This window comes from Populus alba, chromosome 1 (assembly GCF_005239225.2).
Source record: "Populus alba chromosome 1, ASM523922v2, whole genome shotgun sequence".
Taxonomy (NCBI): Eukaryota; Viridiplantae; Streptophyta; class Magnoliopsida; order Malpighiales; family Salicaceae; genus Populus; species Populus alba.
In genome coordinates, this window is record NC_133284.1 from 10,084,807 (window position 1) to 10,098,510 (window position 13,704).

General features: G+C 33.3%; 2 protein-coding genes across 2 annotated transcripts; one reads left to right on the forward strand and one right to left on the reverse strand.

Moving 5' to 3' along the window:
* Positions 1–4,851: 4,851 nt before the first annotated feature.
* On the reverse strand, positions 4,852–7,397 carry LOC118033812 (sugar transport protein 1). The gene is made up of 4 exons (XM_035038931.1): positions 7,175–7,397; positions 6,689–7,014; positions 5,685–6,317; positions 4,852–5,539 (listed from the first exon to the last, which is right to left on the reverse strand). Exons 1-4 carry the CDS (start codon positions 7,305–7,307, stop codon positions 5,072–5,074), a joined length of 1,560 nt encoding a protein of 519 aa, XP_034894822.1. The 5' UTR covers positions 7,308–7,397; the 3' UTR covers positions 4,852–5,071.
* A 4,442-nt stretch (positions 7,398–11,839) lies between these two features.
* On the forward strand, positions 11,840–13,069 carry LOC118033811 (ethylene-responsive transcription factor ERF026). Its single transcript, XM_035038930.2, has one exon. The coding sequence runs from the start codon at positions 12,087–12,089 to the stop codon at positions 12,615–12,617; it is 531 nt and encodes a 176-aa protein (XP_034894821.1). The 5' UTR covers positions 11,840–12,086; the 3' UTR covers positions 12,618–13,069.
* The last annotated feature ends 635 nt before the right edge of the window (positions 13,070–13,704 follow it).

Below are 13,704 nucleotides of genomic sequence, written 5' to 3' on the forward strand. Positions count from 1 at the left end.
ATTTTTATTATTGGATTGATCGTTCTTTCATTCATTCATTTCTGATGAAATACATATGCAATGGCAGTGAGATTACTTAGAACTACGTGTATTATTAATGTATATATAGCCAAGCCATACCTTCGCATAAACTGGCTATCGGCCAACTTCTAGGAATATCAATCATGATCCTGGCCAGCGTTTTGAAATTTTTTAATGATCATGATATTCTTAGCCGTCCCTCTGTTGATCTTATAAATTACTCAGTAATAATTCTTAATTTGTTTTATTTACAAGTCTCTTGTGTGCGCATGTATATACTTCGAGAGCAGTACTATTGCTGCTCACCGGCCGACGTCCTACAGCAGGGTCAATCTGCTGCTGCTTCTTATTATTCCTACTCTTTTTTATCACCATTGACAGCTTAAATAGCCGGTTTTCGCAACAGTTTTTTCGTTTTTTTTTCTTTCATTTATATACATATGTATAGAGTCAAACTAATCCCAAAAAACAAAAGAATGGTCACAATTAATTATATAACTCTATAATGGGCTTGATAATATAGGGAAAAAAAATAATCTCTGATCTAATTATTCCCCTAATGAGATTGGATTTGGGTTAGTTAACCTTTCATATGATACCGTATTGTTTGCGAACTCGTTGGAATATTTTAGTTAAATCGACCCATTAAAATGGTGCAAAGCTAATTAGTTTTACTTCATATATTGAGTTGGAGCACCAGGGGCTTTACGCATAAAAAGAGAAGATATCACAATTAATTAATTTTTAGCAATATCGATTTAACATCAAATCATGTGATTTGCATGTAATATTTAAATGGAGAAACAACACCACAAGAAGATTAAGATTTCTTTGTATTCTTTCTTCTTCTTTTTTTCTATCATTGTTTTTGAGAGTATATATACATAAATACAAATTGTTTATTTATAGAAATTCAATAATTCTAGCTCTTGACATATTGACTATTATAACTTGATTTCCATAATTCTAGCTCGATATATTTGCTGTTATGGCTTGATTTTCTCAGTAGATTATTGGGCATTGACTGATTGTTGTTGTGGCTTAATTTTTTCTTGTTGATTGTTCAGTTATAACTGAAGGACTTTGATCAATGACATGATCCTTTTACAATATTTAGTGATTAAAACAGATGAAATATTAAAAGAATCTAATTGGCCTTGGAAAAACACTCTCAGGGATGCTATTATAGTTTTGTCTCTTCACCTACAAAATTTAACACTAATTTTCAAAGGTATTAGAGTCTTTGCATAGGACTCATTGGTAATTACTAAATTAAACGGTGACAAATAAGTTTTTTCTCATCTCGCAAAGTAAAATGATTGAAATACTTTTAGAATTAAAAAAAAAAAATTAAGCTAGCCTCAAGAGGTATTTTTGTTTTTTCACAATGGTTTTTTTTGTTATTATAATGGCAACGCCTCTCGACGTACAAAAACATTCTTTCATCGTGTTGCTAAAAGGCGTCACCATGTCCTTTTTCTTGTGGACCGTTGTGTTTCAGATTTGATGGTTTAGTTTGCCATTAATGGGTTTTTTTTCTCTTTTCTCATTCCTCCCTAAAAATCATAGTTTCATCCTCTTTATTGTTGGTATTTCAACTTCAGTTTTTATTATTCTGCTTTTTAATTTTTTTTCTTGACTTTTTTGTAAAAAATTTATTTGTGCTATATCTCAATTCAAATTCATGATGTTATGTTTTTCAACTCCGTCCTCATTGTTTTGATTTTTAATTTTTTTTCTTGATTCTTTTGTAAAAGTTATTATTATTTTCAATTTCATCCTTTAATCAAGAATTTTTATTTTATTGTTTATGTCAATCTTAATCCTCATTTTTTTGTGTCCTCTGCTTAAATTGATTTTTTTTTCAATTTCATCCTTAATTCAAGTATAAAATTTATTTTTTATTTTGATATTGATCCTTATTTTTTTAATTGTTATTTTTTTAATCTTATTGTATAATAAAAATTATTTTTTCAAATTTCATCCTTTAATATTTGATTGATTGAGATTTGAACTTCATGATTTCCCTACATATGGTGATTCTGGTTTAATGACCCTGCTTATGGGTTTGAAAAGTTAACATGAGTTTTTTTTTTTAAAAAAAAAAGCTTTATAATTCTTTTTTTTATCAAGTTATTTCAATCACATGATCTAGGTCATGATTTTTTTGGGATATCCTAGGTTAACTCAGTCCTGATTACCATGGTTATAGGTTTGTCATGCCAACTTAAGTAAACCATGACCTTTTTTATGTTCTTTGTTTGCCTCATTTGTTCTTCCATATTTAATGGGATGTAAATTCAAGTAATTGTTTATTTCTTTTAAAAAAAAAATTCTAAAGTTATACTAATCATTTAAAAAAAAAATTGATCCATATATTGTTTTTTTTCATTTAATTGAAATAAAGCCAGTTTATCCATTATTTTTGGTGCGTCATTGCACGTGCTGGTAATGAGCAGAGGTGCATCGATTACCATGCTAGGTGCACAACTCGTTCCTCTTCCTTCATGTATGGGTAATGACATCCACCGTTGATTGTGAATGGAGATTGAAGCCGTCAAAGTTTTGGTTTATTCTTTTGCTCTTTATCTATTTAGTTTTCTCTCTTTCTTTGTTTTTATTAATCGTTTCTACTGATGTGAAGGGAAGAGAGATGATGGTTAGAGACGTATGGTACGGCTATTGTGAGTTTTGATCGATTAGAGAAATAAAGGGAGGGGAGAATAGGTTGTTGTTGTAGAAGAATATGATTTTTAGGGTAGAAAAAGGTAACAACAGCCGTAAATGGTGGTGGGTGTGGTTGAATGTCCATGGTCCGGTGGTTATGTGAATGTTATCTCGATGTGGTGGACGGTCAATATTGGAATCGAAGATGGTGGGGATGGCATGGTGGTGGGTTGAATTTGTATGGAGGGGAGAGAGATTTTTTTAAAAAAAATCGTTCTTTTTGTTTTCTCTGTCTTCCAAAAACTTTTCCGTGGCAAATTTTTCTCTCTTGATTCTCTATCCAGAAAATTCTCGATTTTTTTTCACTCTTTTCTTTCACTCCATATTAATATTGACTCAACCTTTAAAAAACAAGTGATGGAAAGAGGTATCCACGAAACAAATTTTAAAGATAGTCAATAAATATTGAGTTATAAATCTAAGGCATATCTATAAATTTAGTGGTAGAAAAAGAGAAAGCAAGGTGGTTCAAGACTCCACCTTTATGTTATTGACTTGCATCAAATATGATAGATAAATATTAATTTGATACGAAAAGAAGTGACTACCATTTGGTTTTATTCCAGTTTTAATCTGATCCCGCTCCATATTCACATTGTCGTGGCTAGTTACTGTTCTAACTTAGAAACCACAGGAAAGTTCGGGGAACAGAAGATGGCAACTTGGAAAATTGAGTGATTGTGGTGTCCAAGATGGGCTAGAAGCTACATTTGATGACACAAGCAAGAGGATATGTCGGTGGATAGTCCTAATGATATAGATGCCAAATTCAATAAAGATTTCCAGCCTTTTAAGCATTCCAATGAAATCCCGCCCCAAGTTTTCTTGTACACGCCAGAGATCATTACGTATATGATCAATGATCCCACAAGACTGAAGTTAGTCCATACTGCGCATAACGCAACGCCTTTGATTCCAAGATTGAGTACAGAGACAAGAAGGTAGTTTATAGGTATGTGAAGAAGAATAGATAGAGCTGCACAAAATGTTAGTGGCAGAGTAATGGACTGAGTTCTGAGATATATACGCAAAGGATGCAAAATGGATTGATGAATGAGATCAGGGAGAGTAAAGAATGTAGAATTGTGCTTCTGTGGCGATATTATCTTCTTGATCACAAAAGAGAAGAATGTTGAACCATAAAAAGGCAATAGGGATGGAAGTTAAAAAAAAGCAAAAGAATAGTTCTTTGCAAGGTGATGCCAAGAAGTTTGTATCTTTTGGCACCAAAAGCTTGGCCACAAATGGGTTCCATTCCCATGGAAAGGCCAGAGAGAATAGAGTAGCCTGTGATTGCTGGAGATCATGGAGCGAGAATAGAGTGAAAGACCAGTTAATATCATTGGAAGTGCTATATATTTTGGCTATGCATCTTGCTTCTTTGATTGCAAAAGAGAGATGATCAGTTTTGTGTTGTTCTTGAAATATTGGGTTCTTGGGGATCAAAGCTAACATGTCAGAACCTTGTACTCTGGTTGATGGGTCTACTTTGCTTTTGGAAGAATCAGAAGGTGAAGAAAACTGGCACATTCTTGTGGACTTAATTGAGAGAGAGAGAGAGATGGCTAGGGGTACATGGATTTGAAAGAGGGGAGCTAGGGACGTTTAAATGGAGAGGTTTAGGAGTTATGAGTTGCTTGGGGCACCTATGGACATGGTGATCTTTTTAAGACAGAGAAAGAAAAAACAAAAATAGAATGGATAGAAGAGATATTTGAGTTCCAAGCTCTAACCGTGTCTTGAAAACCTTTCCAGATGGCCTTTATAACCGACCACGATGTTCGGACAGTAATCCCAAAAGGATGTTCGGATTCTGGAGAGAGATTTTGCGGTGGAAACTTAAAGGTGTGGCCAATGGAGTACAGGTGACAAATATTTACGAGAAGCAGGAATTCCTTAATTAATAATCCTTGTCATAAGGCATGAAGAACGTTTTCGTGCAGTGGATGGATGAGGATAGACTAGGGTTGTTATATAAACCGGTCCCATTCTGGGATTCAAGGGCTTGGCTTTTGTATTCTACTTTAATGAGCCATATCAGAGCCTGCTGTGGAAAAATGTCTTTCAAAAAACTTAGAAAAATATATTATTTTAATGCTCAAATAAGAAAATCTAATATAAATTGAAGGCGGACTAACATTAATGCAATTCTTGCATAGAAAAGTACTAAAAATGAAAACTACGTTCCAGAATTAATAAAACAAATAAAATGCCCTACAAAGTCTAAGAAAAAAAACAGGAAATAAACTTAACTCGAAAAAAACTTGCCACAACCTAGAACTACGAACCAAAAACAAAAAATGATATTGATCTGCATAAGAAACTAAGCAGATGCAATATCTTTGGGCTTGCTCGTTTCAAACTGAGCATCATCTTCATTAAAATACTTGCTCCAATGAGGATGATTCCGCCACACAACGGTCATTTCTTCAATTGGGACTCCTTTGGTCTCAGGTAGCAGTTTGTATATGAAGATGCTCATGATCACCACACAAACTGCAAAGCAAATGAACAAACCGAACTTCAAGTGACAAAGCATTGCCGTGAAGATTTGTGCAATGACGAAGGTGAAGATCATGTTTACAGAAACATTGATACTCTGAGCAGCTGAACGGACTTCTAATGGGAAGATTTCACTAGGCACTAGCCAACCTAGAGGTCCCCAAGACCAAGCAAAGCCCGCAACGTAAACACATATGAAGGCTACCACGGCACCAGCGTAGGTACCGGAAATCACACCTGGGTTCCCACTCACTCCAAACTTCATAGCAATGGCAATTGTTATCACAACCTACAAAAAGAAAGAAAAGGACAGGAAGAAAGAGCAGACATTGCAAGTCACATGAACATAATGTAAAAGCAAATTAAAAACTGTGTAAAGATCAATGAAAAGTGTATATGCGTTGTTGAAAAAAAGAAGAGAGCTAGTGACCAACCTGGCAAATGAGCATTTGGGTACCACCCATGAGGAAAAGCTTTCTCCTCCCCAACTTATCCACCGTAAGAATCGAAGCAAAAGTTGCAAGCATATTAACGAAACCAGTAATCAGAGAAGATAAAAGAGAAGCATTGCTCCCAAAACCAATGGTTTTGAACAAAACAGGAGCATAAAACACGATTACGTTCATGCCGGTGAGCTGTTGAAACATGGGAATGCAGACTGCAAACACAAGCTGAGGCCTATATTTCCTCTTAAATATGTTTAACCAGGCATGTTTCACCAATTTTGCTTTCTCACTGGCCTCGACAAGATCATTAAACTCCTCATCGACATTATCAACATCGCGGAGTTTAAGAAGGAGATCTTTAGCTCTTCCATAATTGCCTCGCTCTATCTCGGAATTCGGTGTGTCAGGAAGAAAGCATGACCCTAGAAGAATTATTAGACCAGGAACTATAGCGCCACCCAAACTCAAGCGCCATGCCATATCTCCTCCAATCAACCTCGCAAAGGCATAGTTCAAAGAATTGGCAATGAGAATACCAATTGTAATAAACAGTTGGAACATCATGTTGAGAGCACCTCGATACTTAGAGGGAGCCACTTCAGAGAGATAAATTGGAACCGACTGTAATACAAGGAGAAAAATTAAGAAAAAAAAATTAGAAAAGAAACTCAAGGCATATGTACACATTAAATATACACAAGATTTAAAAGTTCTTTAATTTCACTTCCAGAATTCGGTCAGCTTAAGAACTGCCAGAATCACAAAACAAAAGTTCTATCGTGAACAAGGACATTGAAAATTTAGGGGGGAAAAAGAAGAAGAAGAATGTATTTCCTTATAATCAAACTCTAAAGGAAAACATTGTTTATAAGCGGTTAGATTCAATCTAGCATTGAAAGTAAAATACCATTTAGTGAGTGTTTTTCATGAAAAAGATAATTGTAAATATAATAGCAAAAAAAGAAGATTGATTCTTGAAGAGAACAGTTAACCTGATTGGCACATCCAATGCCAAAACCAAGAAATAACCGACCAACAATAAGCATGACGACATTCTTGGCTAAGCCATTAACGATAGCACCAGCTGCAAAAAGTAAGCCACTGGTCATCATCGTAGGTCTCCGTCCATACTTCCGAGTCGCCATAGATGCTCCTATGGACGAAACAAGGGCGGCCAGATATAGAGACGAAGTAAACAACGTCAATATCTGGCTATCAAACTTGCAGTATTGATCATCTGACGCCTTGACTGAGGATTCCTTCTGGTAAACATCAGGAAAGAAGTCCTTTAAGAAAACATCCATAGATGTTACACCACCTGTAAAAAGAAATATATTATTCAGGTTTGCTGTCACCTTAAGCGATGTAAACATAAACTACACTAGTACGAAAGTGCATATTTCACAGATTCTCAAAAACAAGTGATACGATTATTACATCTTCAAAAAGAAACTAATTAATTCTACATTATTACACACCTGAAATACCAAGATCATAACCAAAAATCAGACCCCCTGTTGCTGCAAAAAGGCACGTGAAGAACACCCTGAAAGTAAACTTTCCAGGGTATTCCTTTCCACCAGATGTTGGAGCGAAAGCCCCTCCTGCCATCTCTTTCTTTCTTTCTCTTTGTTTCTTTTCGGTATGATTGGAGAGATTCGTAAGCCAATCAATGGGAAGAGGGAGTATTGGAGTGCTATATGAAATTATATTTATAGAGGATATGTATTTATATATATAGTGATCTGATTTAACTGTATCTCTACAACTCACAACTCCAAACGGAAATATTGTACTTGATTTATCCAAGATTTAAATATTGACTTTATCTGTATCCCTAAAATATCTTAACAAATTTATATATATTTTTTATCCAGCATGCATATAGAGTTATTATTGAAAATCAACTTCATTTGAGATTTTATATGTTAGAATTTGATTAAAATTGAAATTCAGTTCAAAACATAGAATTTAAACCGAGTCTTTCTTCAACATTTTAATATTTTTGCGCGAGAAATAATACTACTGTGTGAATCATAAATCACATATTAGCTGGGTCGTTGATATTTCTTATCACTATATGTATTAAATTATTTTATCTTATATAAGAAAATCTTATCATTAATATCCACTTATCCAGCATGAAACAATGTTCTTTTTAAAAAAAAATAAAGAAAATATAGAGAACTAAAGGTCAAAATCTTGACGGAGATAGAAGTTCAATGCTTGCTTTGCTGCTTGGCTTCTTAGTTTTGAAACTCCATCGAAAATACGATTCATAAAACTTTAGGGACACAACATAGACAAGAATAATGGAAAGGAGAGAGGTTAACAAGTGAGGACTGAGAGGAGGCCCGCCCATTGAGGCGGTGCTCTGTTATACCATTCCCATTATTTTTTAATATTTAATTAATAAGTCTTTCCTTTATTAATAATCTCTCAATCAATTTTATCTTCATTATATCTGAGGTCATTGCAAACATAGAGACGAATGCTTATATGTTTTTTCTTCTTCTAAATTCCGTACTTCCTTCCGAGTGTAGTGTTCAATAATACATCCATAACGTATGATTTGATTCGATCATGATAGTCTGTTTATTTGTAAATAAATAAGTCTTTTTAGAATTATAATATTTTTTTGTGATAAAGTTGTATAAATATTATAATAATTGAGATAATAACATTTATTTGTAGTATTTTTATTGTATACGGGAATGTATCGAATTTGATTCCCATTAAATCAAGATGATTGTTTTTCACTTTTAGCCTTTATTTCTTTTCTATAGCATGCCTAGAGAGTCCCAGGCAAATTGACTATAATTTTTGTTGGATAAAAAATATGAACGACAAATTTGAATGATACAGTAAAAAAAGAAGCCGAGTATAGCATTGAATATGCGAGTAACAAAATATTATATAAATAATAAATATATTTTAATTTTTTGTTCCTCTCTCCTTTCTTAATTTGATATTTCAAGTTCTTAAGAATATATGTGACTTCATCTCGAACACCTTTATGAAATGCATAGGCATACTTGGGTTCAAGTGCCTTTTGTTTCAATAAATCTTATTGTCTTTCTGTTTTCTTAATTATTTCAGGAGATGTATTTGTTAGTACTATCATCAATTATATTTTTTTATTTATTTTTGTTTTTGTTGGATAATTGTTCTTTGCTTGGTAAGTTAACTTTTTGACACCCTATTGAAATTTCAAATAGTATCAATTTCTTGCTTCATTTTCATAATTTTGTTCTAATAGGTATTAGCTTTATATATATTATTTGCTGTTGTCAATTTTTTTAAAATTACGCTCACGAATCAACCTATTGGACTTTCTGTTCCTTTTCTTTTTGGTTATAAATCATTAACATTAATTAAGATTTAAATAAAATACAAACCAACTTATCTAATAAGATCAATAATCAAAAGATATTTAGATTGTAAAACGGTGGAATCGAGGAGATAAAAAGGACCCACAAAAAAAGTCTGGGCCGGTTACCAGTTCCTTGACATGCGAAGCCACCAAAACGTTTTACATTTTAAGATTTTTAATTTGGTTCTCGAAGTAACATGAGTGGAACTCGTTACTCTAAAAATGAATATATATATATATATAACCCCTTTTTTTTTCTTACAAACATGGATTGCGTTTGTATCGATGCTGTTTTTTTTATAAAAAAAAAAAAAAAAAAAAAAAAAACACTTATGTTTTGGATACATCGAAATGTTCTCGAGAACCTCAAATTAATCTGAAATGGAGGATGGGAGCTCTGTGTTGACCTTCCATTATGATTAAAGCTACTGTTCAAGAGGCAAAGGGGAAAATGATTAAGGATTCTTTGAACGGAAGTGACCCAAAACTACAAAAACATGTGTGACAGAGAATTAGGTACTGGTGGGCTGATGACCATGCATGAAATGTTGGAGCTCCTTGTTGGCTAGATATTGTCCAGAGGAATAATATATCGGCCGCCTAACCAATCAAGTTTTGATTGGAAAGCCCACCATGTTCTAAGAAAAACATCCTTACATTTGTTGTTGGCTGTACACGTTCTAGTTAGAAATAAAAAACATGAAAACAAAGAGTTCCCAAGATACATTAAGAATAATTTCTAATGTCACATAATGAGAAAACGCGGTCTGTAACCTTCCTTTCATTATTAATTATATGTTGCAAAAAAAAAAATTGAACGAGGCGCTATTGTATAATTCTTCGATCCATTAGAAAGAGTTGTTGATTGGTTCATAATAATCTAATTCATTCCTAACTTTAGTATGATTAGATGTTCTTTAAGATCAGGTGTGGTTATAGATTTTTGGTACACTGAGAATGGAGATCTCAAAGTGTCATTGACATATCATTTTTCTGTCGGTGAAATGTCCGTCAATAAATTAACGATATATTTATTATTAATAATCTAGTTATACTACCAGATGCACCAGTTTTACTAATAAAAATTTATGTTGGTATTTACACTTATAACCAGTCGATATATATATATATATATATATATATATATAATATATATAATATGATAGGTTCATGGACAGAAACAATTTATTGAAAAAACTATCATCTATAATTAATGATCTGCCAATGAATTCGTTGATCATAAATATACCGATAGATTTACTGACAGAAAATATGTGCAAAAACAATTTATCCTCTTCATTCTATTAGTATATCTCCATCGGTAAATTTCATATTTTACCAACAGAAAAATTATATGTAATGTCATCAATGTTTTATTTGTTCGTCGGTATATCCATCAATAAATATAACACTAATAAAATATCATCTGTAATTATGTCAGTAAATTAACAGTAACAATGGTATTTATAGTTTTTCTTTGTCAACTCTCTCTGGAATATAACGACGAAGTTATTTTGATGGTAACCATGTGTGTGTAATAGAAGTAGAAAATTAATTAATATAAAATCAAAATATTTACTACAAATTTAAAAATTTGAATATTCAAATACAATAAATCTAAAATAAATGTGGCACGAGAGGAGGAAGAGGCTAGTTATTACTGGGACAATGAGGTCAATTAGGAGCTATATACATGTACCACTTATCTGTAATCTCTTCTTCATTATCAATCGACGGGGTTCCTTATAATCAACAGTAAGTCGTTCATATTTTTTTATTAAGATGGGTTGTCTGAGCCTGTATTTATTGGTCTAATATCACCACAAACGCCGGAGTTTGAGTGCTCAGAATCGATTGTGAGCATCCAACAATGTGTCATGATCAATTCATGGATTAGAATTATAATACATGAATTGAATACATTCTAGAGCTTAATTTCTAAAATTATTTTCAATCAAGTCACATTTGATTAATTATTCCAATTTAATTTATGACTAATTAGTTTTTAATGTGTGTGACCAAGTAGGTTCCTAATATGTTGACCTAAAATATAAATTATAATTCTAAAAAAAATAAAATTAAATAAATCAAACAATTTAATTTACTATCAATGTAATAATTGATTAATTTATATTTGAAGATTAAGTGCACCGTCTAACAACATGTCATAATCCTTAAATATTAAAAAAAATTATAAGTGATTTGACTTAATCTTTCAATGATCGGCTTTTCAATGTAATCATTATCCCTTCATCAATAATATTTTAATTTAAGTATTTTAATATAGAATATATCTATCCTATTAAATTATATTTATTCACAATATTATAATTATTAATTTTTTAAATAAAATTAAAAACCCCTTTCAAATATTATTTCACCACGTGACTCCTAGTACTCAGATTCATAAAACCAGTAAAGAAGATATTGAGAGAAAACGTTGATGGTTTTGGCACCACTGAGACCAGCTAAGTGCTAGGCGCCCGGAATGCGTGTGCGCCGCCCATTATTTATCAAAACTGATCTCCATTTAGCAAAAGCAGCAGACTACTAGTAGCCTCAGCTAAACTATCACTTTCCACTTTAATCTTTCTAAGACTAAAACCCTAGCTAGCTATCAACTACCTGCATTACACGCTGAAGGACAACGATTTTGAGTTGACCCCCCACGAAATCCCCACGCATTAACCTTTTACAACTCAAATCTACGCAAAATCACAAGTATATATTCTTTCTTCCTTGTAGCAAAGACCCTATCGATCTACCCATAACCTCTAAATCCATCTTCTCCTAGACCTTTTCCTACACGTATAGATATATTTATACATCCTCTACCAATTTTAATGTGCCCCAAATAAACCAAACTCACCCACCGTTAGCATTACATTTTGACCCTAATTCTCCTATACTAGTGAACCCACTTGACCCTATACTGTCACAATCTATCCCTACAAACACATTTGAAAATCCATCTCCAAAAGATCTTCCTCCTCAGCATTCTAATTAAACCCGCCACCATGGCCACGACTTCTTCTAACTCCAAAAGGCACCCAATGTATCATGGAATCCGGTGCCGCGGTGGTAAATGGGTGTCTGAAATCCGGGAGCCACGCAAAACCACTCGTATATGGCTTGGCACATTCCCAAAGCCGGAGATGGCGGCGGCAGCCTATGATGTTGCAGCTCTGGCCCTAAAAGGTAATGGTGCAGTTCTTAACTTCCCAAGTTCTGTTGGGACCTATCCAGTGCCTGCTACTGCATCATCCACTGATATTCGCAATGCAGCTGCCGCTGCTGCTGCATTAAAAAAGGCTGAACTGAGCTACAACGAAGCGTTAGTTGATCAACCTAGAAATGACCACGCCATTGGTGCGTATTTGGCATCAAGTGGAGAAGAATTTGTTGATGAGGAGGCACTGTTTGATATGCCAAATTTGCTGGTGGACATGGCGGGAGGAATGCTGCTTTCGCCACCAAGAATAACCTCGCCACCGTCTGATGATTCACAGGGAAATTCTGATGGAGAAAGTCTGTGGAGCTATTTTTAGTATTGCTCCTTACTAGTGATCTTTACAACTTCATGAATGGATTAACAGCATAAAGAAAGAAACAAGAGGATATATGGAAGTCATTACTGTGACCTTTTTTCTTTTTTGGACGATTTTTCCTGTCCTGAAGTAAGAACTGAGCAACAAGAAAATGATGGAGGTTAGGATGTGAAACGAAAACAGGATAAAAAAATATACATCAAAGAGTACTGAACCAGTGATCACGTAGTGAGTTTTTGAGTTTGAGACGGAGAACAGCAAGTTAGGGTTGCATTTCTTTCCATGTGAGTGCATTGTACAATAGTCCAGCTAGCTTGTAATTAATATATTTTTTGGCTTTGCTTTTTAAGATTGTGTGCGATGATGTTCACTAATTTTCTTGTCTCTTCTTTTTCATTAATTTCTTTGTCCTGCCTTTCCTTTTCTTTTTTGAATTTGTTCTCGTTTAGAGTTAATGAGATGGACCCCAATTTCTTTTATTTGTTACCTCCGATGAAAAGGAACTTGTTAGTTGTTATGTTGAGACAAATTAAGCTGCTTTAATGCTAAATCAACTAGAGCCCGTTTGGCAATACATTATTATCAGTATTTTTCCAAAAAAACGTTTTTTTATCAAGAAAAGTTATTATTATTTCTTTCAATGTTTTAATCTGAATGGTTTAATATAATAAAGATATAAAAAAAACATTTAAAATAGCATCAATTTTCATGTTTTTAGTTAAAAAAATTAAAAAAAAAACATATACATTGTATTACCAAATACACACCAAAAAACACCTTTTAGGACCGCAGTTAATTTTAATTTCTTTACTAACATCGTTCATGCCAAATTAATTAGTGAAGATTCAAATTTACAGTTTCCTTAGGACCCTGGTTTTCAATTCTTTACCAAACCAGTCCTCCATTGATAAATATACCCTTTAACATTGAGCCTGTAATGAGATTTATATTTGTGATTTCTACGTCCTGTCCTCTTAATAGATTAAAAAAAAAAACTAAGGGCCTATCTGAAAGCTTAAAGAAAGATGGGGACTAATTAGAACTATCGTAAGCACATTTTTTAATGAAAGAAATTTGAATTGACTGA

Excerpts from the sequence above, each read along its gene's own strand:
- LOC118033812 (XM_035038931.1), bottom strand. The coding sequence starts at position 7,307 with ATGGCAGGAGGGGCTTTCGCTCCAACATCTGGTGGAAAGGAATACCCT. Across the intron at positions 7,015-7,174 it reads TTATGATCTTGGTATTTCAG|GTGGTGTAACATCTATGGAT; the intron begins GTGTGTAATAAT and ends TTCTTTTTACAG. Across the intron at positions 5,540-5,684 it reads CCCAAATGCTCATTTGCCAG|GTTGTGATAACAATTGCCAT; the intron begins GTTGGTCACTAG and ends TTCTTTTTGTAG.
- LOC118033811 (XM_035038930.2), top strand. The coding sequence starts at position 12,087 with ATGGCCACGACTTCTTCTAACTCCAAAAGGCACCCAATGTATCATGGA.